The sequence below is a fragment of the Convolutriloba macropyga genome, chromosome 1 (assembly GCF_964194025.1).
Source record: "Convolutriloba macropyga chromosome 1, txConMacr16.3, whole genome shotgun sequence".
In the NCBI taxonomy this organism is placed as follows: Eukaryota; Metazoa; Xenacoelomorpha; order Acoela; family Convolutidae; genus Convolutriloba; species Convolutriloba macropyga.
In genome coordinates this window covers 60,001,796-60,027,438 of record NC_134468.1, presented here as the reverse complement: position 1 = coordinate 60,027,438, position 25,643 = coordinate 60,001,796, and the positions used below count along the sequence as shown (strand labels likewise).

General features: G+C 37.4%; 1 protein-coding gene across 3 annotated transcripts in view; it reads right to left on the bottom strand.

The window, feature by feature from the left end:
• LOC142341092 (putative phospholipid-transporting ATPase IM) overlaps positions 1–25,643 on the bottom strand; it is a 139,567-nt gene that overhangs the window by 6,207 nt on the left and 107,717 nt on the right. For all 3 annotated transcript variants that reach the window (XM_075391978.1, XM_075391959.1, XM_075391968.1), the window contains exons 17-23: positions 22,587–22,751; positions 21,911–22,047; positions 18,267–18,494; positions 15,178–15,555; positions 14,343–14,588; positions 8,171–8,326; positions 7,127–7,255 (exon numbers count right to left, since the gene is read on the bottom strand). In XM_075391978.1, the coding sequence (XP_075248093.1) occupies positions 7,127–7,255; positions 8,171–8,326; positions 14,343–14,588; positions 15,178–15,555; positions 18,267–18,494; positions 21,911–22,047; positions 22,587–22,751 (1,439 nt within the window). The remainder of the gene's footprint in view (positions 1–7,126; positions 7,256–8,170; positions 8,327–14,342; positions 14,589–15,177; positions 15,556–18,266; positions 18,495–21,910; positions 22,048–22,586; positions 22,752–25,643) is intronic.

The following is a 25,643-nucleotide window of genomic DNA, read 5'->3' as shown; positions in this document are numbered from 1 at the left end:
GTGAAATGGATCAGACGAAAAATCGGTCAAGCGTGATTAATATATTTGCTTGCTACAAACTGCGTTTGAGAGCAATTAACCATGATTTCCTAAAAAAGCTGATTAAGTCCTGTATGATAAAAGTTTTCTACTATAATTTAGCGTTAATGAGGATAAAAGATAATGACATCACGCCTCTGCAACTTATAGTTTTCTAGCCTTGTTAGTAATTAAATCAAATAGAAAAAAAACTAATTACAGCAAAATTTAAAGTGAAAGTTTCCAAATTTCGCAAAAAAAATGTTAAAAACCATTTTTTGTCACTGGAGTTTTGTCAAGTAACCCATCTGCTGGACTTAAAAATTTTCTTTGGCCAGTAATGATCGTTAAACTCAGAAAAGGAGAATAAAATTCAAAAATTTTGAAAACAACTGCAAATTTTAACAAAATCTTGCCAGAATTCAAGATATTAATCTTCTCAAAACCCTTTCATTGTCTCAAGAGACAATCTGGTATCCCTATTTTAAAATTTAAATAGCTTTACTGGCTCATAAACATCCATAAATTTGGAACATGAAAATAATTTTCCTAAAACTTGAAAAATAAAGATCCAATTTTATCAGAAAATAAAATACTGATAACTGGAGTCATTAAAAGGTTGATAACCACTCCATTAACTCAATAAACTATGCAACAGCTTATTATCAAACCAACAGCTTATTATGGGCCCCTGGTGCCAGAAAAAAAAAGGATTCAAAAAATTGAAAAAATATTTTTGAATCGCTTAAATTCGTTATATTTAAAATTGCCATGACCAATAAAAAAATGCTAGCAACTTATAAACAATCCATCGAGGAGGTTTACTCATAATTGAAGGGACGTAAAGTGATCGCAACGGAGGTGCAACAAAGGATTGGGGGTTGGCGAACTGACGTGGGGGCGTTGAGTGGGGGTGTGGGATCAATTTCTAAGAACCACCCTTCACATTATAAGTATAAGTCTCCAAAACAGTTTCTGTGAATCGCATACTTGGAGACTATTGAGCTGCAAAGCTCTAAGAGAAAATAACGCCCAACGTGCGCTACCTCTTTATCTCGTTTCTGAGGACGAAAAGTGAAATGGATCAGACGAAAAATCGGTCAAGCGTGATTAATATATTTGCTTGCTACAAACTGCGTTTGAGAGCAATTAACCATGATTTCCTAAAAAATCTGATTAAGTCCTGTATGATAAAAAGTTTTCTACTATAATTCAGCGTTAATGAGGATAATAGATAATGACATCACGCCTCTGCAACATAGTTTTCTAGCCTTGTTAGTAATTAAATCAAATAGAAAAAAACAAATAACAGCAAAATTCAAAGTGAAAGTTTCCAAATTTCGCACAAAAAAATGTTTAAAACCATTTTTTGTCTCTGGAGTTTTGTCAAGTAACCCATCTGCTGGACTTAAAAGATTTCTTTGGCCAGTAATGATCGTTAAACTCAGAAAAGGAGAATAAAATTCAAAAATTTTGAAAACAACTGCAAATTTTAACAAAATCTTGCCAGAAATCAAGATATTAATCTTCTCAAAACCCTTTCATTGTCTCAAGAGACAATCTGGTATCTCTATTTTAAAATTTAAATAGCTTTACTGGCTCATAAACATCCATAAATTTGGAACATGAAAATAGTTTTCCTAAAACTTGAAAAATAAAGATCCAATTTTATCAGAAATTAAAATACTGATAACTGGAGTCATTAAAAGATTGATAACCACTCCATTAACTCAATAAACTATGCAACAGCTTATTATCAAACCAACAGCCTATTATGGGCCCCTGGTGCCAGAAAGAAAAAGGATTCAAAAAATTGAAAAAAATATTTTTGAATTGCTTAAATTCGTTATATTTAAAATTGCCATGACCAATAAAAAAATGCCAGCAACTTATAAACAATCCATCGAGGAGGTTTACTCATAATTGAAGGGACGTAAAGTGATCGCAACGGAGGTGCAACAAAGGATTGGGGGGTGGCGAACTGACGTGGGGGCGGTGAGTGGGGGTGTGGGATCAATTTCTAAGAACCACCCTTCACATTATAAGTATAAGTCTCCAAAACAGTTTCTGTGAATCGCATACTTGGAGACTATTGAGCTGAAAGGCTTTAAGAGAAAATAACGCCCAATGTGCGCTACCTCTTTATCTCGTTTCTGAGGACGAAAAGTGAAATGGATCAGACGAAAAATCGGTCAAGCGTGATTAATATATTTGCTTGCTACAAACTGCGTTTGAGAGCAATTAACCATGATTTCCTAAAAAAGCTGATTAAGTCCTGTATGATAAAAGTTTTCTACTATAATTTAGCGTTAATGAGGATAATAGATAATGACATCACGCCTCTGCAACTTATAGTTTTCTAGCCTTGTTAGTAATTAAATCAAATAGAAAAAAACTAATAAGAGCAAAATTTAAAGTGAAAGTTTTCAAATTTCGCACAAAAAAATGTTGAAAACCATTTTTTGTCTATTGAGTTTTGTCAACTAACCCATCTGCTGGACTTAGAAGATTTCTTTGGCCAGTAATGATCGTTAAACTCAGAAAAGGAGAATAAAATTCAAAAATTTTGAAAACAACTGCAAATTTTAACAAAATCTTGCCAGAATTCAAGATATTAATCTTCTCAAAACCCTTTCATTGTCTCAAGAGACAATCTGGTATCCCTATTTTAAAATTTAAATAGCTTTACTGGCTCATAAACATCCATAAATTTGGAACATGAAAATAATTTTCCTAAAACTTGAAAAATAAAGATCCAATTTTATCAGAAATTAAAATACTGATAACTGGAGTCATTAAAAGATTGATAACCACTCCATTAACTCAATAAACTATGCAACAGCTTATTATCAAACCAACAGCTTATTATGGGCCCCTGGTGCCAGAAAAAAAAGGATTCAAAAAATTGAAAAAATATTTTTGAATTGCTTAAATTCGTTATATTTAAAATTGCCATGACCAATGAAAAAATGCCAGAAACTTATAAAAAATCCCTCGAGGAGGTTTACTCATTATCAAGCCCCTGGGAATAGGAAGACTTGAATAATGATTAAATGTCAAAAAAAATGAAAATTGCACGTTTTGTCAAAAAAAAATCTTAAAATTCGTTATGTTAAAAATTTGAATTCATTCGATTACCACTAGAAACTATGCAGTAACCTATTATCAAATCCTGGACGAGGTTCCCTGACACCTAAGGCTGATAAAACTCGAAAAATTTAAGAAAATGACAAAAATGGAAAAAATTGTGAAAATTAGTATAAAATTGCGTGTTTTAGCGAGCGGTTGTTCGTCAGTAGCTGGCCACAGGGGTGGGTTGCACCATGGGCTGATGGGGGCTGGGGCAACAGTGGGTTGGGGGCAACAGCGCGGTGGGGGGTTGGTGCAACAGTGGGGGGTGTTCAACCAATAAGAACCACCCTTCACACCATAAGTTAAAGTCTACAAAACAGTTTGAGCTGAAACAGAGCTGAAAGGCTCTAAGAGCACTTAATGTCCGCTGGGCGCTACATGTTTATCCCGTTTTTGACGAAAAGTCAAAAGCGTCCGACAAAAAATCTGTCAAACAAAAAATTGCATAAACAAAAACCGACAGGACTAATATAATTGCTACAAACTTAGTTTGAGAGCAATGAATAAGATAGACAGATTGACCACCAGTCCTTTACTAGACCACGAGACTTTTTGGTTATATTCGGACTGTCATTTTTGAGACACATACGCTCTATAAGGAAAAAACCGTAACAGGATTTAGTACTTGTTCCAACCCCACTTATTTGGGGGGGGGGGCTATATAATCCAATGGGTTTTTTTTGTTCCGTCAATTTTGACCAATCATTATATTCTTCGTAGAGAATCGTGAGCATTATAAAGCATTTCAAGTGTATAACTTCAAGAAAGGGGTTTTCTGAATTTCATTCTTTTCAAGGAGTTACCAAGATTTTTGCAAACATTTGACATTTGAGTATTACATTTTCATCACTTTTAGAGTCATTTTGCTCAATTTTTAATCGAAGTTTGAATCAAATTGTTAATTAAAATTTGATTTCTTAAAATTAAATGGAGAACAATTTTGTGTTCCAAAACGACAAGCGATAAAAATGCTAGTATTCATATCATCGGGAAGTTTACAATCTGAAGTATTCGAATTTTATTGGAGAGCTCTTTTTTAAACTCTTTTCACAATTTTTGGTTTTTCTCAAGTCATATAGAGACGAGTCAATTTTCATATCAAGGATCTTTTAATGGCAAAACCCATTTAGGATCAGATGAAGCCCACTGGACGATTATTTTATTTTAAGGGAACCACTAACAGAGCAGGGGGAGGGTCAAGCGACTGGAGGGTAGGGTTGGGGGGCTGGACGGAGGAGGGCCACAGTCGACAAGTATCGGAGGGAGGGCAAGGTGTGTTTGGGTGAGTGAGGTGTCTTAGTGGGGGTGAATGGGGAGCTCAAACGTTCAATATTAAGAACCGCCCTTCGCACCATGAAACTGCCTCCTCGAAGTTTTGGTGAATCACATTCTTAGACACTGGTTAGGCGTAAGGCTATAAGAGAACTTAATGCCCTCTGAGCGAGCGTCATCTGTTTATCACGTTTTTGAGGAAGGAAAGTCCAATGGGTCAGATGAAAAATTGGTCAAGCGGAAAATTGCATATAAAAGACCACACGACTAAAATAACCGCTACAAACGTCATTTGAGAGCAATTAGTAAGTCCAATTGAACAATATAACTATATCTCGTCTATCTATTCTGTTCTATAGGCATCTTTAGATCCCTAATTATTAAGTAGTCAACAATAAGGGCAAAAAACTCAGATTTTAATTACCAAGATTACATAGCTACGGATAAGTGATAAACGGAGAACACGGACACGCACGCACACACACAGACACAAACATACGCGCGCACAACCCCTGTCAAGCACACACACACACGCAAACAAACAAACACACAATCACTCAGACGCACACACGCGCGCACACACACCCCTCTCCAGCAAGCACACACACGCGAGCACAAACACACAAACATACACACCCCAACACACACAAACACAACTGTGCACAGCCTCCTCTCCACCACAAACGCACGCACATACACAACCACACACACGCAGACACACACACACACTAACACACGCGCGCACACCACCCTCTCCAACACACATACACGCACGCACACACACAAACACGCGCGGGCACCCCACTCTCCAAACACACACAAACATGCACACAAACACACACACTCATTCGCACACACACTTCTCCAGCACACACACATACACAGAAAGTTATACAGACACACACTTGCGCACAAGCCCTGTCCAGCACACACACACACACGCACACAAACACACACACTCACACACACAAACACACAATCACTCGCACACATGCGCGCACACACCCCCTCTCCACCAAGCACACACACACACGCACACACATACACAAACACACATACAAACAAACACATACACACACAAACACACTCACAAACACACACACACACACACGCACAGCCCCTCCAGCACAAACGCACACACACAAGCACACACACACACTCAAATGCAGACACTCTCTCTCTCTCACACACACACACACAAACACACGCGCGCGCACCACCCTCTCCAGCACACACACACACAAACATGCACACAAACACACACACACATTCACACACACACAAACACACACACACACACGCACACACCCTTTCCAACACACACAGACGCACACGCACACAAACCGACACACACACACACAAACACACAGTCAAACACTCTTTCTCTTTCACACACACAAAGACACACGCGCAAAACCCCCTCTCCAGCACACACACACACACACACACAAACTCACACAAACACACTCACACACTAACACGCACACAGCCCTCTCCAGCACACACACACACAAACGCACATTCACACACACACACACACACACACACACACACACACACACACGCATACACACACGCAAGCATATATTTAAACACACAAACACGCACGCACCCCCTCTCTAGCACACACACATACGCGCAAACCCACACACGCGCACATACATACACACACACATACAAACAGACACACACACACACACACGCGCGCGCGCACCTCCTCTAGCAAACAAACACACACACACACACAAACACACACACACACGCATGCACACACATATAAGACACACACACACACGCGCGCACACACAAATACACACACGCGCATCCCCTTCTCTATCACACACACGCGCGCGCACGCACAAACACACACGCGCACCCCCTCTAGCACACACACACACATACGCAAGCGCACACACCTTTCCAGCGCGCACACACACATATGCACACAAACACTCGCACACACATAGGCACCCCCCTTTCTAGCACACACACACACGCACACACACACCCACGCACATGCACACACATACACAACACACACACACACACACACACACAAACACACACACGCGCGCACACATACACACATACAAACACACACGCGCACCTCTCTCTCTAGCACACACACACACGCAAGCACACACACACACACACACACACACACACACACACGCACACACCCCTCTCTAACACATACACACACACCCCCTCTCCAGCACACGCACACACTCACACACACGCACACACAAACACACACACACACACACACACAAACATACGAACACACACACGCACACACACATACAAACAAACACACACACACACACACACGCACACATACACACACATATACAAATACGCACGCGCACCTCCCCTCCCCCCCCCCCCCTACAACACACACACACACATACACACACACACACATATATATATATATATATATATATATATATATATATATATATATATATATATACATATATATATATATATATATATATATATATATATATATATATACACGCCGCGCACGCGACAAACACACCACTCTAAATAGCCCACTAAGGACCGAAAGTTAACCCGTCTAGCCGAGTGTTTATTGCTCCTTACTTACAATCCAAATACCCGTGTTCACGCCGCCTTTCAAGCGACTGACTCTTATCGTTACCTTCGCCTAACTGTGGTGCTCAATGAGTGAACTAACAATGATGCGCATCATGTCAATGTAGGATGGTCGGAGGTCAAGTTCGAGAGTCCTGAGAGCCAAGACAGGCAGAATGCACAGACAGATGGAGAGCATGGCTGAGAACCAGTAGTTCACTGTACCCAGGATCTGCAATCAAAACACATGCAAGATCGTAAAATTAAAAGAACCGTATACAAAAACCACCTGCTTTTTAGAGTTACAAAAGTGTTCCCCCAGTTGAGAGGTCGACTTTATGAAAAGACTTATAAAGTCGACCTAGGGGGGGGGGGGGCATTTCCCTACCTTAAATACACGGTCGACCTCCTAGTAAGGGTCGACCTAAAGTCTTTTCATAAGTTGACCAACGGCCTTTCCATACCCAAGATTCTCTAGTCGGTAACACAAAACTGCATAATAATCCATTCATAGTCCAGTTTTAAATGCCCCAAAAACGACATTTTACGGGCATATTTATAACTTTACGAAATCTTATGAAAATTATTAGCTACCAATATTAAACATTTATTATAACTTTAGATGCAATTTAGAGGTTTTTTTGTATCCTTGACCTTTCCGACGCTTTTTAGCAGCTTTCTTATTCCTTGAAAGTCAACGGGAAGTTTTTGGGTTGCCCTTAGTCTTTCTTAGTACCTAGTTCTTAGTTCTTTGTGATTTGTAGAATAAACTTCCAAGAAAGAGCACTGAACAGGCACTTAATGCCCTCGACATTTACAGTTTCTGCTGTTTTTGAGGGCAAATAGTCAAAAGCGGCAGAAGAAAAATCGATCAGATGAAAAATTGCATATAAAGGCGAACACGGCCCAAATAATTGCTAAACTTGGTTTGAGCGCAATTAATTAAATGAGTAAGAAGCTGCGATAAAGACAAGTATTAGTTAGAGTCAAATCCGGACTCTTTCGTCATTATTTTTCTAAGAACTGTGAAATTTGTAAAAGTTATTAAGCAATTTTTAAGGCGCTTTCTCTCATAATCCTTGGCATCAATGGTGCAATCGAGGAAAAGACAAAAATGCACTGGATAGGAAAAAGTTGAAGCGGCTACCTTGAACAGGGATCCAGATGTCCCAAACCAATCGTATATGAATGTTCCCGCTAGATGGGGAAGAGAGCACGTGATCTGAATAATGTAGAAGCTGGCTACAGAACCCCAAATAAACAGGTGGTTGAAAACTGTCCAGTTCTTTGTGTCCAGCATTGCCTACAACACAGTGTACAAAATCCAAACTTTTTACTTGAAGTTTTCATAACATTAGACTCTGAAAAGCTACAAAATCTAGTGAATCAAACAGTTTATTTACACTGATGACCCACCCACTAATGGGTATTTGTTTATATTTTGGGACGCAGCGTTTTCAATCAAATCAAAGAAGTAAAAACTGTATAATTCTGGCATCAGTATTACAATCATAAGCAGCGTGCCTGAAAGGCTGAGAGAACTTTTTGCCCTCTGGGCGCTACCTGTTTATCCCGTTCTTGAGGACGATAAGTCAAAAGAGTCAAAGGGAAAATCAGTCAAGCCAAAAATCGCATAAAAAGACCCCAGGACTAACATAATAAGTCCTGAAATACAGTCAATCTAAAGATTTGAATAAAAAACTAATTAATCGTTTGCAGAACCCACATTAAAAATGATCCAAAATGACTTGCAGTCTTTTTAATGTGGGACATCTAATACACACAGGTAATAAACGACAATTTTTGAAAAATTGGAATTCAGCTAAAAGTTAAATGAATTTGGTAAAATTCTTTTCTTGACAAAAATATCCGCAAACATTTTGAAGAAACTTGAGATAAAATTTCAAAATTGACTACTGTTTTTTTTGTTTAAGTGAAAATTATCAATAGATGTACCTCAAAAAACAGAGACATGCAAAATATCTACTTTCCGCAAACTTTTATAAGTTGTGACCAACGTTAATTGAAGACCCGTTGAAGAAAAAACAAAAAAAGCAAAAACAAAAACTGCTCAATTTGGGGCTCAAAAATTTCAAAAACTGACCTTTCCATGGACTCCAATGACACTGAATGCCCACAGGGTTTTACCTGTTTATCCCGTTTTGAAAAGATCATCCCAAAAATTAGTGATCACATCTTACTTAAAAAAGACAGCACCAATACAATCCAAATTCTGTGAATTGTTAAAAAAGGAGAGCAGCTCTGAGAAGCTGGCTGCGGTTATTAACATAAAATTATTGACGAAATTGAGAGTTTTTCTTATTACACGAGAACTGCGTAGAGCTGCGAGATATTAGATTGAATTTCGAAGTGACTTTTGCAAGACTATTCCCAGCTGCATTGCAAGTTCAGTTTATTTGAGTTTTGGCAATGTAAATAGAAACTTCTGGCACTTTATATAGACTTTTCTGGCATTGAAAAATGAAGCAATGCTGACATTCGAAAACAGGCCACCAAACTCTCCAATACAATCGCGAACTAACTAGATTTGCCCGACGTAGAATGTAGATAGAAACAGATACAGATCTTAATGGATGAAAAGAAATCGCTGATTCGATTTATAGAGCCTAATATTATTCAACAACAATTCAATTTTAAAAAAATATAGGTGCCTATATCTATTTCTATTTTGCTCACTCTGCCTTGTTTTCATTAACCACCAGTATATAGAAGTCCTTTAGTGATCTTAAAATGGGTTAAGAGTAATCGTAAAATGTCCTAAATTCAGTGTTAAAAGTCAATTAGAGAGTGAAGTAGTAGGTCATTTATTTTAAAAAAAACCACGCAATGCAAATACAAAATCATCGCTAATGAGAATTCACTGCTAACAAATGGCCTCAAGATCATAAGAGCACCACCCTTTTGACCATTTGGGGTGCAAAAATTGTTTTAAAAAATTGTAAAACGTAGACGACAGAGTGCCTGAAAAAAGCCGCAATAGACGCTTGTGGCATTCCATGGAATTAAAACGACTAAAAAAATAAGACAGACAGATTGACCACCAGTCCATTAATAGAACAACAGACTTCTTGGGTTAGATTCGGACTGTCATTTTTAAGACACATACTCTCTTTGGGGAAAAATCCCTTAGATCTTTTTCAAAATTGTTATTCCAATCCGAAAACTCAAGACTCTAATACTCAAGAAATAGGGCTTAAACGTTTGGCACTACTTAGATGCATACTAATGAACTTAAACTAGTAAATGTTTGTAAGTTTTAAAGTTCATTAAGTGAGTTCACAAGTCATTTTTCTGAGTGAGGTAAGTCATGCAAATGACCTAAAAGCAGAACAAATGACGTCATGCACACAAAATTTAAGTGCAAAGAAGTAGACGTCACTAAAATTGAACATAGCCGGCAGATTGCTGGAAAATAGCTGCGATAGACGGTTGAGGCCTTCCATCGAATTCAAACAACTGAGGAAATAAGATAGACATATTGACTACCAGTCCTTTGATAGACCTCTATTGGGTTAGATTCGGAGTGTCATTTTTATGCGACACATACTTCCTATAAGTAAAAATACTAATAGAGCTTTTTCAACATTAATAATCGAAATCAAAAACTCAAGACTCTAACACTCCAGAATAAGGGCTTATACGTTTGGCACTACTTAGATGCCCACAATCGACCTGCAACTAGTTAAAGCTCATAAAATTTAAAGTTCATCGGGCGAGCCCAGAAGTCCTCTTTTTTTAGTGAGGTAGGCCACGCAATTGACCTGAAAGCAGAACAAATGACTCTAAGTGTAGAAATTTTAACTGCAAAGCAGTCGAAATCACTGAAACTGAAAAAGTCAATTCCCAGAAGTCAGGTCGCAAGAATCATCGCCGCATGTGAATAAAAAAGCACTGGCGAGAAAAATAAATTTGGTTCAAACAAAAATACAGGCCCAGATTGAACTAGGAATGGATTGAGAAAATCATTAAGAATAAAATGCGATCCAAAAATTAGAAAGAAAAATAGGAAATATCAAGGTGAAAAGGCCGCATGCGAACAAAGACCACGAGCGAAAAAACGAATTTCTGTCCAAAAACCATTTTCTCAATTTACTTTAAAATTCGAGTGAAAAAAAATTTCATGCCGCGTTATCACTCGCTTTTCGCTCCACTTCTTCTTTCGGCGCAACCAAAATCGCTACCCCAATTTGATTTCAAAATTCATGAAAATGTGTGAACAGATCTTAAAGACAGCGCCCCAAAACAACTCAAATTCATTGAATTGTAAAAAAAAACCACGATTTCCCCAATATAAGCCGCTATCGCTTCGCAGCTATTAAACAAACATAACCAACTGACGTCAGGAAAAATGCTCTCAAACGCCCGGAGAGCGGTTGGCTTCGTCAGTAGCTAGCCACGGTTTAGTGGGGCTAGCTTTAGCCTAATTGAATGGGCGTGAAGTGAGCGCAGCGGGGTGCAACAGTGGGGGTGGGGCAACACTGGGAGGGGGAATTTTGGCTGCACGGGGCCCTTACGGATTGAATGCTGTGAGGATTGGCGGTGGTCTACGGGTGGGGATTGAGGGGCTGGTGTGGGGGTGTGGGTCAGACGAAAAGTCGGTCAAGCGAAAAAACGCAGAAACGACAAACAGGATTAATGTAATTGATAAAAACTTAGTTTGAGGTTTAACAATGATTTCCTCAAAAAAACTGTTTCAGTCATCTATGATAAACATTTCTACTTTACATCAGCGTTATCGAGTGTAATAGATGACGACCTCACGCCACAACAGCAGCTGAAGTGCGGCATCAAAAAAGTTAAGGAAAGAGAGAGCTAGAACGAGGGAGATTAAACATGAACAAGAAACAGAACCAAGAAACCGCAACCGAGAGAGAGAGAGAGAGAGAGAGAGAGAGAGAGAGAGAGCTAGGAACAATTTCTATGATGAGATTGGACTCTGCAACTTCTAGTTTTCTAGCCTTGTTGATAATTAAATCACATAGAAAGAACCGAACTGCAAAATTTAGAAAAGTTTTCCAATTTTGATGTGAAAAAATTTTTATCTCTGAAGTTCTGTTATATAACTAATCTGCAAGACTTAAAAAGTTTGGTTGGCCAGTAATGATTGTTAAATTCAGAAAGAATAAGATGAAAAAGAAAAGATAGGGATAGTGTGTGCGAGAGGTATAACGAGTGCGAAAAAAGAAAGAAAAAACCCAAACCAACACAGAGAGACCTAGGAAGCGATGAAATTTTCCGTGATGAGATTCGACTCTGCAACTTCTAGTTTTCTAGCCTTGTTAGTAATTAAACCATAAATAAAAAACTGAAAGTTAAAAACTCCAAACTTTCCAGATTTTGCAGTAAAAATGTTCACAATTTCTTTAGTCTCCTGAATACGGTCATGTAATCCATCTACAAGACTGAAGAGTTTCTTTGGACAAAAATGATCGTTAAACTCCGAAAAGGACAAAATTATTCAAATATTTTAGAAACGATTGAACCTTAAACAAAATTTTTCTGAAATTCGTTATATTAATATCTTCAGGACTATTTCACTATCTCATGAAATTGTCCAGTATCCCTATAACAAGCCTTTAATAAATTCACTGGCTCATAAATATCCACAAACTTGGAATATAATAATTTTCCAAAAATTGGAAAATTTAGATTATATCGAAAAATTGCGTAAACTAGAGTGATTAAAATATTGATAACCATTCTTTTAACACTAGAAGTTACACAGCAACTTATTATCAAGCCCTAAATGGGGCTTATTATTAAACCCTAAATGGGTTCCTTGGTTCTCCAGGCTGGAGAAACCTTTAAAAAAATTAACAAAAAAATTTCAAAAAATTGAAAAATTTTATCAAAAAATCGTAAAAATTCCGATATAAAAAATTTGTAAACCAATACATGGCAAATAAAAGTTCTCGGTGACTCAATAGCAAACCCTTAAAAAGGTTTCCTGGAACCAAGGTCTGGAAAAACTTGAATAACGACAAAAACAAAAAAATGAAAAAATTGAAAATTTTGCCAAAAAATGCTGAAATTCGAGATGTTTAAAAAATGGAAATCTTTCCATTACCACTAGAAACTGCAGAATAACCAATAAGCAAAACCCAGAGGAGGCTCCTTGGCTACTTGGACTGAAGAAACCTAAAAATTGACACATATTTTCAAAACAATTTGAAAAAAAAAAGTTTCATCAAAAAAATTCTAAAAAATTGTGATATTAAAAAGTTGAAAATCATTCCATGGCTCATAAACTTTTTTCAGTAACTTAATGTCAAGATCTTAAGGAGGTTTTCTGGCCCTTGGGTCCGAAAAAACTTGAATAATCACAATAAATGTCATTAAAAAATCCAAGTTTTGCCGAAAAAGGCGAAAATTCGTGATGATAAAATGTTGAAAACCGTTCCATTACTACTTCAAACTATGATATAACCTACTATTAAACCCTAGAGGAGGTTCCTTGACACCCAGGGTTAAAAATACTCACAAAAAGACAAAAATTTTGAAAAAGATTGAAAAAAATGTGAAAATTAGTGTAAATTTGCGTGTTTGGATTACCAAAATATATAGCTCTTAAAATGGTCATTATGGTCTTAAAATGGTCTTAAAATGGTCATTACAAAAAGTACTTATGTCTTGCAAAATACCTTTTTAAACTTTCACCAGCCTCAATTGTAGACTGGTCCGACAAAAAATACGAAAAATGACTTTAAAACATGACAAATTGCAACATTTTGGGCTCACAATTTCCTAAAAATGACCTTTTAACCTTAAACTACGGCCTTCCCAGTAGCTTCACCACACTAAACACTTGGAGCACTACTAAATGCGGCTAAGGGCCTCTAATGAAACTTAATGCTCGCTAGGCGCTACCTGTCTATCCCAGGGGTGTCTAACACTGGCGTGGGGGGGGGGGGGGGGGGGGAACAGCTCGGTGGTGGGGGGTGAGGGTCAACAGTGGGGGTGTCTTCAACCTCTAAGAACCACCCTTCACACCATAAGTACAATTATATCTCTCCAAAACAGTTTGAGTTGAAACAGAGCTGAAAGGCTCAAAGAGCACTTAATGCCCGCTGGGCGCTACCTATTTATCCCGTTTCTAAGGACGAAAAGTCAAATCGGTAAGATGAAAAATCGGTCAAGCAAAAAAATCGCATAAAAACGACCAACAGGACTAATGCAATTGCTACAAACTTCGTTTGAGAGCAATTAAAAATTGTCAGACGATAAAACAAAAACTAAAACTATTGCAATAGAGCTTCGCTCAGCGTGCAGCTGAAATGTTTCACGTTCATGCCTTTTACCTGTATGTTGACGACAAGCACCAGGTTGGCCTGAATGGCTGCCACGAATGAGTAGTAGTCGGTGTAGTCCAGTCCACTGCTGTCAGTGTAGTTGCTGTACAGTCCCACTGTGACAAAGAATATCACGATGGAATGCCACACTCCGTGCAACACTGACTGGAAGAAGACGAACTTGTTGAACAACTTGTCCTCCTGGCCCACACAGTAGATCTGGGGAAATGTCATGCAGTACTTGCTACCCACATCCTAAATTAAACCGCATACAACTTCACTAAAATTGATCTATAACATCATTGACTGAGGAAAAATAGGAGAAAACTTAATCTAACTCCAATGATTCAGATTAGACAATAAAAAACAGTCGTCTTCGTAGACCTTTTAAAAGCTTTTCAAAGAAGGTACCATACACATCTCCACATAAAGTTGTTGCCAGATGTTTAGGATTCATGTGAGATTATTGCGCACCGTATTCGACCAGGGAACATCTACCGGTGCATGTTCTACTTCACCAGGCGGTACATGATTTCATATCAACTAATGCAAGGCGTTTTGGACCCACCCTTCTCACGTTATGCGAGAAAACATTGCACTTCATAACCATCGCTGAGAGAACCCGATAAAATTTTTCTAGTAATCACAATCAAAACGACTTTAAAGCTCTTTTAAAAAAATGACTGTAAATATTAGGGTTAAGTTTGAGCGCATTCGCTTCTACAACCACCTCTAGTGACGCTCATTCGCAGCCGACGTCTTTCATTTTCTTAGCGATGAGTTTGCGCAAAAGGTCATATTCATCAGCTGATTACATTTTCTGATATTATACATCTTGACTGACCTTGTCGAACAGACCAATGGCAATTACTGGCAAAGCAGTGTAGGCCATGTTGTACATAGTGATGAATATGCTGTCATAGATACTCTGAGCTGAGAACCCACAGTACATTGCGAACCAAAACTGCATGAGGGAGAAGGCAAAGTTCTTGTAGAAGAAGTAGCGGAGAAAGAAAGACATTCTGTGGTATGACCAGTGCCCATGTAGTAAAAGAAGACGTTTCAAATAGTAAAATTGGGCAATGCTGTAGTCGCTGTTCATCACCGCTTGCATACCCTCGTTGCCCTCTACCCCCACACCAATGTGCGCCTTCTTTATCATGGATACGTCATTGGCCCCGTCTCCGATTGCAAGTGTTATCGCATTCTCCTTGTTCTTCACCTGTTTAACATAGCAAATTCCTATACTGAAAACCATTTTTAAAAAATAGCACAAAATTTTGCATCCCCTTCCCCATCCTTCTGATCTCCCCGTCCAGAACAATGCGCGACAGACACCAGTTGCTATAGACCACTCATGCTTCAGGGTTCCATAGAGCTGTTATTATTTGTTTGTACCCTCAGCGTAGTGCGCGCGTATTGTGAACAATCTCAAGCCAATGTGCTATATTCCCTGATTTTAAAAATTGATCACACATATTTTGTTTATGAGAGTGCACAGCATAAGGGAGATAAAAAAAATATCCATTTTGGACACTAAGGTGCTATGACATATACATCTTGGTATGTACTTGTTATGTATCTGTGACCTCAACATTTTCATGTGAAATAATGAAAACTTCCAAAATTTTGTAACCAATGAACTAGAAGAACCAGTTCAAAAGTTTTTCCCCAACTAGCTCTAATGAAGTGCGCGACGATGTCTTTAATCTTATCAAGTACTTCAAATGCTGAAACATTATTGCATAGAGCTATGCAATCATTGACCAGTTTTTCCTGTTTCTTTTGAGGAAAAGTCAAGTTGCGTAAGGGAGCGAAAATCAAAACTGTCTAGCAAAAATTCTGCATGAAGATATTCACGGCGATGATGTTCTCGGCATGAAGATAATCACAGATGATAATTGCTTCGAAATTTGTTCAAGAGTAATTAAACATAACCGACTAACGTCGGGCGAATTGCTCTCAAACGACCGGCGAGCGGTTGGCTTCGTCAGTAGCTAGCCACGGTTTATTGAACCCAGCGCTAGCTTGATTCGACTCTTCAACATTTAGTTTTCTAGCTGTGTTGGCAAACAAATCAAATAGAAAACAATTAAAAAATTTGCAAATTATTGCAAAATTTGAAAAAGCTTCCAGATTTCGCAGTGAAAATGTTCACAACTATTTTTTCCTTCCTGAATTAAGTCAAGTAACCCATCTGCAAGACTTGAAAAACTTCATTGGCCAGGAATGAAAGTTAAACACAGAAAAGGACAAAAACACTCAAATTTGAAAACAATCACAATTTTTAACTAAACCTTGCTAGAATTCAAGACATTAAAATCTTCAAAACCATTTCATTGTCTCAAGAGACCATCCAGCATCACTATTTCAAGCTTTAACTAGTTTTACTGCCTCAAAAACATACATAAAGTTGTACATAATAATTTTTCGAAAAGTTAAAATTAATTTTATCAAAAAAGTGCTAAAGCTGGAGTCATTAAAATATGGATAAAATTCCATGAATCTAGAAACTATGCGACAGCTTTTCAAGAAGCCTTGGAGGAGGTCCCTAGGACACTGATGCCGGAAAAAATGATAAAATAGTAAAAAAGACTGAAAAAAAACTTGAAAAATTGCAAATAATTTTAAAAATTGCTGATCTTAAAATCTTGAAAACCCTCCGTTACATCCAGAAGCTATGCAGTAACCTCAGCTCAAACTCTAGAGGAGGTTATGTGGCCATTGAGGTTGGAGAAACCAATAAATTGACAAAAAAACTTCAAAAAACTAAAAAATTAGAAAATGCAAAAAAAACTGCTAAAATTTGTGATAAAAGTTGTAACTAATCCATGGCCCACAAACATTTTTCAGTAACTCATTATCAAACCCTAATGAAGATTTTCTGTTGGGCTGAAAAACCTGAAAAAATGACAATAATGACAAATAAACTGATAATAGCGATAATAAACTGACAATAAACGTTAAAAAAAATTTAAAAATCGCAAATTTTATTTAAAAAAAGCTAAAATTCGTGGTGTTGAAATCTGGAAAAACAATTCATTACATTTAGAAATTATACAGTAACTACCTTTGACCCCTAGAGGAGGTTTCTCGAGTCTTGAGGCTGGAGAAAAACTAAAAACCAACAAAAACTTGAAAAAAATGCAAATTTTATCAAAATAAATTGATAAAATTTGTCAAATTAAAAAATTGGAAGCTATTCCATGGCAAAAAAATTGTTTCAGTAACTTATTATCAAACCCTTAAGGACGTTTTCTGGCCCCTGCATCGGGAAAGAAGTATATAATAAGAAATAAATGTCAAAAATTTTGAAAAAAATGCACGTTTTGTCATAAAAAGGCTAAAATTCGGGTTGTTAAAATGTTGAAACCATTCCACTACCACTCGAAACTATGCAGTAACGTAATATAAAACCCTAGAGGAGGTTTCTTGACACCTAGGGTTGAAAAAACACAAAAAATGACAAAAATTTTTAAAAAACTTGAAAAAATTTTTGAAAATTAGTATAAAATGGCGTGTTTTTAGCGATTGATTGTTCGTCAGTAGCCACGGGAGGCGGGTGGGTGGGGGGGGGGGGTACTTCAGGGGTCTGATGGGGAGGGGGTGGGCAACAGTGGGCTGGGGGGGGCAACAGCGCGGTGGGGGGGTGAGGGCAATGGGGGGGTCAACAGTGGGGGTGTCGTCAACCTCTAAGAACCGCCCTTCACAACCTAAGTATAAGTCTCCAAAACAGTTTGAGCTGAAAGGCTCTAAGAGCAGTTAATGCCCGCTGGGCGCTACCTGTTTATCCCGTTTTTGAGGACGAAAAGTCCAAAGCGTCAGACGAAAAATTGGTCAAGCGGAAAATCGCATAAAAAAAAGACCGACAGGACTAATATAATTGCTACAAACTTCGTTTGAGAGCAATTAATAATCTCCATTATTTCTCACCCATTCCACAACGAGCGCCTTCTGTCCTGGAGTGACTCTGCTACATATTACAGTATGACACCTGCATCCCACCTCTAAAAAAGTGTCTAACAAAGTGGCTTTGTCCTCGCCTCCTCCTGGTTTATTAGTCGATTTGCGCATTGCTGACTGCTTCTTGGACTTGGATGCTGAAGATTTGGATGATTTATTGTTCTTCTTGTTCTTCTCCGAAACTTCCTCGATTACTTTCTAAATTCAACATAAATTGTTCGCCAAACGCAGCAAAAAATGTTTTTTATGACAGTTGGAAAATGATAGCCCTCATTATTGACATTGGCACTACAGTTTTCAGAGTTAAGAAAACCGAATAAGAAAAGGCGAACTGTTGATCAATTTATTCAAGTGGAAAATTTCTCTTAACAAAGCAGTTCGTATTTAAGTGCGCAGTTTTTGCTGACATATCCTATAATACAGTGATGCAGGTTTAAACATAACCGACTAAACGTCAAGGAATTGCTCTCGAACGACTAGTGCGAGCTCTACTCAATTGCAGCCTGCTTCAGTGGGGGGGGGGGGAGCCTAAATGGGACTAAGAAGCTCAATAGTGGCCTTCAAATAACCACATTAGAGGTTAACATATGCCACTATTAAAATTTAAATAGAAAAACGGCACCAGTTTCGGCGCACTTTTCATTTGACTTTTAGTATTAAATTGTCGCCAATTGAGTTCAGCTGCTTGAAACTGTGAGTGAGAGAAAATTTTAGATCACGCGAAATGCAAAAAATCAATAGCGTAAAAGTCACTGGAAAAGTCAAAACCGTCAAGCAAAAATTTTGCATAAAAAGACACACACACATTTACAATAATTGCTATGAACTTCGTTCCTATGAACTTCGTTCAAAAGCAATTAAAAAAATATTCTTGAGATGAGCAATTTATAGTCGACAGATTGTCGAAATAACTGCAAAAGACATGTGATGTGGGTGTTTGGAATAAAGATAACTGCAGATAAAGAAAAAAGTGTATAGAGCAGAGGACGCAATCCAGAATGCCTTCAAAATTAATATCAAAAAATTGAAATTTTCATTTAAAAATGCTTAATTTTGGTCGCATTGCGCAAATACATAGACTTGAACATATACAAAACATCAGCTAACATAAATGTCACAATTAAAAGCTGATTGGCGAGTGAAACATCATTTATTATAAACTAATTAATCATGCAATTCAACTTAACAATCAATGCGAATGATTGAAACAAAAGACCTCACGCACAAAACAACAGTTAAACAGCGGGTTCAACAGTTAAAACAGGTCAACTTAACTGGGAGCTATAAAAAAATTTTGTTCCTCCAATTATTAGGTCTTCTTTTATCTGAGGACAATAAACCAGTACAAAATTGGCACAAAATTTTGTAAATTGAGAACATCTGGAGTGACTTTGAATCCGCGTAAAAGTTTTGAATTAATGCTAAAACCAGCCATTTGACCCAATTAGTGAGTTAAGTCAAAATTCAAACGAGAAAATCGTGAAATGTGTATAACGAAAAATGTGATCGCGTAAAATGAAATAACACAACCAACTAACAACAGGTAACAATTCTCAAACGACTGACGATCGGTTAGCTTTGGTAGCAACCACCTTGGGTTTAGGTAGGGAATCTAGCGTCAACGGCCAAACTAGGTTGGTTGTAGTGGTGGTATGAGGGTTAGCATGGAGTGAGGGGGACGGGACATTCAAACCCTCAAATGATATTGCTTTTCGAACAAGCTCAATAAATTCTATGTTTAGAACTTAGTAAGCTTTGAGAGTGCCATCCAGTGACTTGAAGCCTTCCGACCTGTACCTGTTTATCTCGTTTTTGAGGATGAAAATTTAAAAGCGTAGGACCAAAAATCAATCATGCAAAAAATCCTTAAACGAAACACAGGACAAATAAAATTGCAACATTCGCCGTTGGAGAGCAATTCAAAAAAAGAGTGCACCTAAGATAACTGATTGAGTAGCTGATGGCCTCAATTTATATCATGAATAGAAAACCTTTGTCATGCAATATTAAGAACTGTTGCTTTTGCAAAACTTTAAATTTTAATAATTCTATCAAAACTTTGGAAAATAAAAAACAACCGACTAGCGTCAGAAGAATTTCTCTTAAACTTGAATATATTACAATCTGCTTCACTAGGGGGCTGTGTTGGCTAATTAAATTCACTAAAGGAGGCTTCAAATGACGTCATTAGAGGTTATCATATACCACTAAACTAAATTTAAAGAAAACAAATCTGAAAATTAGATCAAGCCAAACGCAAAAAGTCAAAGGCGCAAAAATCACTCAAAAAATCAAAACGCTCGAGCAAAAATTTTGCAAAAGATGCATAGCCGCAAGAATACCGGAAACGACCCAAAGAGTCCTGCAATAAAATTTATTTCAGACCAACACATTTCAGAAACGTCAAAAAAAAACAAACAACGCAATATATAGTTAGAATAATTCATTTTTTAGTTAGAAAGAATGTGGGTACGTGGAGATGGCAGTTTGGGGAGGTGTAGATAGCAGGCAGCAGTAGATGTGAGGGGCTTATATGAAACTGGAATATTACTATCAGTTACTAATTACTATACATTACAAATTAAGCTATTCTTAAAGTCCAATATTCAAAATCAAGTCAAAGTTCAAAAAAAGAGGTGAATGCTCGAATAGAAATAATCAAAAAATCAACTCATAGACAAACTTGCTTCAGCTTAAAAAGCCTGCAGAATACCAATACTCAAAGACAAACACGTTTACAATAACTGCTTTAAACTTGAGCATTCACTAAGATAGCAATTGACTTCCCTTATCGAAAAGTGAATCTCATTATCCATTTTTGGGATTGAAGTTGCAACAACTGTCAGGTCTCTGACCTTTTCTGGTCTCTCACAATACTGAGTTTTTTTGTTCCAAAGAAAGTATTTTCAAAGTTCCCCTCATTTTCAAAGGAAAAACACATGGTGCCCTTTACGTGGCAAAAACCCGAAAGGTTGCGGTGTTAAATTAATAAACATAAACCGATAAATGTCGGAAGAATTGCTCTTCAACGACAGGCGGGGCAATTTAATTCAGGGGCTGCATCGATTTTTCTTTATGGGTGCACAAAAACCTTTCCCCCGCCGTGAGTCGAACCCTTGACCTCCCTATCCCTTACCTCCCTATCCCCTACGACCCTCACTTACCACTGCGCTATGAATCACTTACCTCTTCTATGCTGCAATCGATTTTATATTAGCAAAACGTTACTTCGGAGCAATAGAGATCACTCAAAAATGACGAATGAACGCGTGAAAAAGTCAGTTGAGAAGTCAAAGAATGTTCTAGAAGAAAAGCGCAAAATTGTCACGAAAAAAATTTGCATACAAAAAAGACACGCGCGTTTTACAATAATTGCTATGAACTTCGTTCAAGAGCAATTAAAAAATACTTCGAGAAAATACCGATTTACATTCTTTATCGGCAGTTATTCAATCGTTTTCCTTTCTTTCTACATCTTTTACAGTCGCAAAAACTCTTCATCCCGTCTGCACATGAGTCTGCACAATTATTTTTACGATTCTCCGTGTGGCTATCAACAAGTATTTGGTTGCAATGTCTTAGCATCAATGCCTCATAGAAGTCTAAAATCTAACAAGGGCAGATCCGGTGATGACGATGGCGAAGCTCTTCTTCTTTGAGCTACCCTCACTACTGCCCCGATCTCCTGTTGATCCTTGGTCATGTGAATTCATCCGAATTCCTCCTCGGAAGTTCGAAACTGCATTCACTTCTACAACGTCAATACAGTTCAATTAGGGTCATACTACAAAAACAGTTGTCTCAACTTAAACAGACAAAAGGTCAAACAAGCGAAAAATATTTTTTTTTCAATATGCGAACATGCGAAAAAACGTCTTTCAAAAGACGATAAGCAATTTTTATTAACAAAAAACCGTTGGAGCTGAATAAGACACTTTTCAGAGAAGGCTCTCTGAAAAGCGAATCTTCGAAAAACTTTGACCCCACTTTTCCTGTTAAATAGCATCAACAAAGCTGAGCTTCAGCTAAAGTTTAGGAACTTCTATTAGCAAGAAGTCACTGTGAACGTGTTTTGTTCGTGTTTTCGTACTTGCATTTACACTCAATCAGCAAACTGTATAACTTATAGCGTGGTATAAATTGAGCAAATTAATTAGCAATCTTCCTGGAAAAATATGTAGATTTCAAAGAGAAACAGAAGGAAGTAAGTGTTTGTTTTGCCGCCTTGTCGTGTCAAAATGAACATACGAAATAAGTTAATCTGATATTTGAAGCATCAAAATTTGAAACCTTCAGTCGAAGTTCCCCTTTTATTGTCGGGATTGTCTAATTTGTCTCTCTCGTCCAGCATCTGTTCGATGTCTGTCAGCTCCTGTAAGATCTCGAGTGGGTTCTCACTCTCAATGATACACACTTCCATCTCAGATTCATCCTGCAGCATCTTACATGAGTAGCCTGAAACATTTTGACTTTAATTCGTTTTTAGCTTTAAAGGTTTTTTTTTAGAAAACTGCTTGTGATAGTACGTGGCAGCGTGAAACTCTCTCCAATACACATGGCTTTTATTTCATCTAAAGGGGTTTTATTGAGGTCCTCGTTCAAAAGGACCCTATGAAAATACCCATCCAGAACAGTTTTGCTGATGAAATTACGCAGGCAGTCCAAAATCACCTATGATCCAGACTTTGCCCCGATCAAAGGTTCGGTGCATACAAGTGCTCGTTCAAAAATCCTTAGGAAAAGATTCCCTTAGACCAAAATGGGAAAAGATCCAGTAAGCTCGGTCATGTCATGAAAAAAACCACAAAGACCAAGAATTTGTATGATCCAGACTGGAGCTCATTCAAGTTCATGAAAACGCTTATATAGCAGACTTTAAAATCTCAGTTGAAAACAAATATTCAATAATCCACTGATGTCAAGATCGAAATGTCCACCAATAATTCAAAGCAATAGTTTTGAAATAAAACTCTGAATGCGCTGAAATTACGCAAAAAAATACAAACATACCCGGCAGATTGCCGGAAAACAGCCACCATTGATTCCCATAACACTGATTGTGAATGAATGAACAGAAAAGCTATGATTGTTATACAAACATAACCGACTCACGTCGAGCGAATTGCTCTCAAACGACCGGCGAGCGGTTGGTTTCGTCAGTAGCTAGCCACAGTTTAGTGGGGTTAGCTTTAGCATGAATAGATTCTGCAACTTTGAGTTTTCTAGCTTTGTTAGTAAAAAAAAATCAAATAAAAAACTGGTATTTTAAAAATCTGCAAAATATTGCAAAATTTTAAAAAAGCTTCCAGATTTTGCAGTGAAAATGGTCATAACAAAATTTTGTCTCTGGAGTTATGTCAGGTAACCCAACCCATCTGCAAGACTTGAAAAGCCTCGTTGGCCAGTAATGATCGCTAAAGTCAGAAAAGGACGAAATATTCAGAAATTTTGAAAACAATAGCAAACAAAATTTTAACAAAATCTTGCTAAAATTCACGAAATAAAAATCTTCAAAACGATTTTATAGTCTCAGGAGACTAGCCATTATCACTATTTCAAGCATTTCATAGTTTCACTGGCTCATAAAGATCTATAAACATGATAAATTTGCGAAAATTTAAAAAAAAACCGCAAAAGATTTTTAAAATATCGCTTGAAGTCATTTTGTTAAAACCTTGAAAGACATTCCATTACATCCAAAAACTATACAGAAACCTATTATAAAACGCTAGAGATTTCTTGGCTCTTGAAGCTGGAGAAACCTAAAAAAATTCAAAAAACTTGAAAAATGCAACAAAATTTTTTTTCAAAAAAATGCTAAAATTCGTCATACTTAAACCCTCAAAGACATTTAATTGAATCTAGAAACTATACAGTAATCTATTATCAGACCCTAGTGGAGGTTCCTTGGGCTTCTTGAAGCAAGATACACAAAAAACTCAAAAAAAACTTGAAAAAAATGGCAAGTTCAATAAAAAAATTGAAAAAGTTTGTGATATTAAAAAGTTGAAATTTATTGCATGGCCAACAAAACAAAATTCAATAACAAATCATCAAACCCTACAGCAGGTTTCCTGGCTCCTTGGGCTGGAAAACCTTAGATAATGACCATAAATATTGAAAAATTAAAAAAAAATTAAAATGTTTATCGAAGAATTATTAAAATTCGTGACGTTAAAAAGTTGAAAACCATTCCATTACCACCAGAAACTATGCAGCAACCTACTATCAATCCCCCAAGGAGATTTTCTTAACACTGAGGCTGAAAAATTCTGAAAAATGACAATATATGTCAAAAAAAATGAAAAAAATTGCTTTTGTAAAAAAAAAGAAAGAATTTGAGATGTTAAACTCTTAAAACATTCCATTACGTCTAAAAAGTATACAATAACCTATTATTAAACCCTAGTGGAGTCTCCTTGGCTCTTAAGGCAGGATAAAACCAAAAAATGACAAAACAAAATTTAAAAAAAATGCAAGTTTTGTCAAACAAAAAATCGATAAAATTTGTGATAAAAGGTTCAAAATTTTTCGATGGCCAATAAAAACTTTTCATAAACTATCATTTAACCCTATAAAAGGTTTTCTGGCTCCTGGGGCTGGAAAATCTTAGATAATTACAATAAAGGTTGAAAAATATAAAAATGCAACTTTGACAAAAAAATCGATAAAATTTGTGATATTAAAAAGTTGAAAACTATTCCAAGGCCAATAATAAAGTTTTTTCAGTAACTTTTTTTTCAAAACCCCTACGAAGGTTTTCTGGCTCCTGGGTAGGGAAAATCTTGAATAATGAAAATAAATGACAAAAAAAAGTTTTGTAAAAAAAAATTGTCAAAATTCTCGATGTAAAAATGTTTAAACCATTCTATTACCACTAGAAATTATGCAGTAACCTATTACCGAACCGCAGAGGAGGTTCAGTGGCACCTAGGGCTGATAAAACTCAAAAAACGACAAAAATTTTTTAAAAAAAGCTTGAAAAAAATTGTGACAATTGGTAAAAACTTGCGTGTTTTTAGCGAGCGGCTGTTCGTCAGTAGCTAGCCACGGGAACGGAGGGTGGGGGGACGTCGCACCAGGATTGCTGATGAGGGGGGGGGCAACATTAGGGTGGGAGCAACAGGGCGTTGGGATGATGGGGGCAATATTGGCGGGGGGTCAACAGTGGGGGGGGGAGGGGGGGGGAGGTCTTCAACCTCTAAGAACCGACCTTAATACCATAAGCCTAAGTATAAGTCTCAAACACAGTTTGAGCTGAAACAGATCTGAAAGGCTCTAAGAGCACTTAGTGCCCGCTGGGCGCTACCTGTTTATCCCGTTTTTGAGGACGAAAAGTCCAAAGCG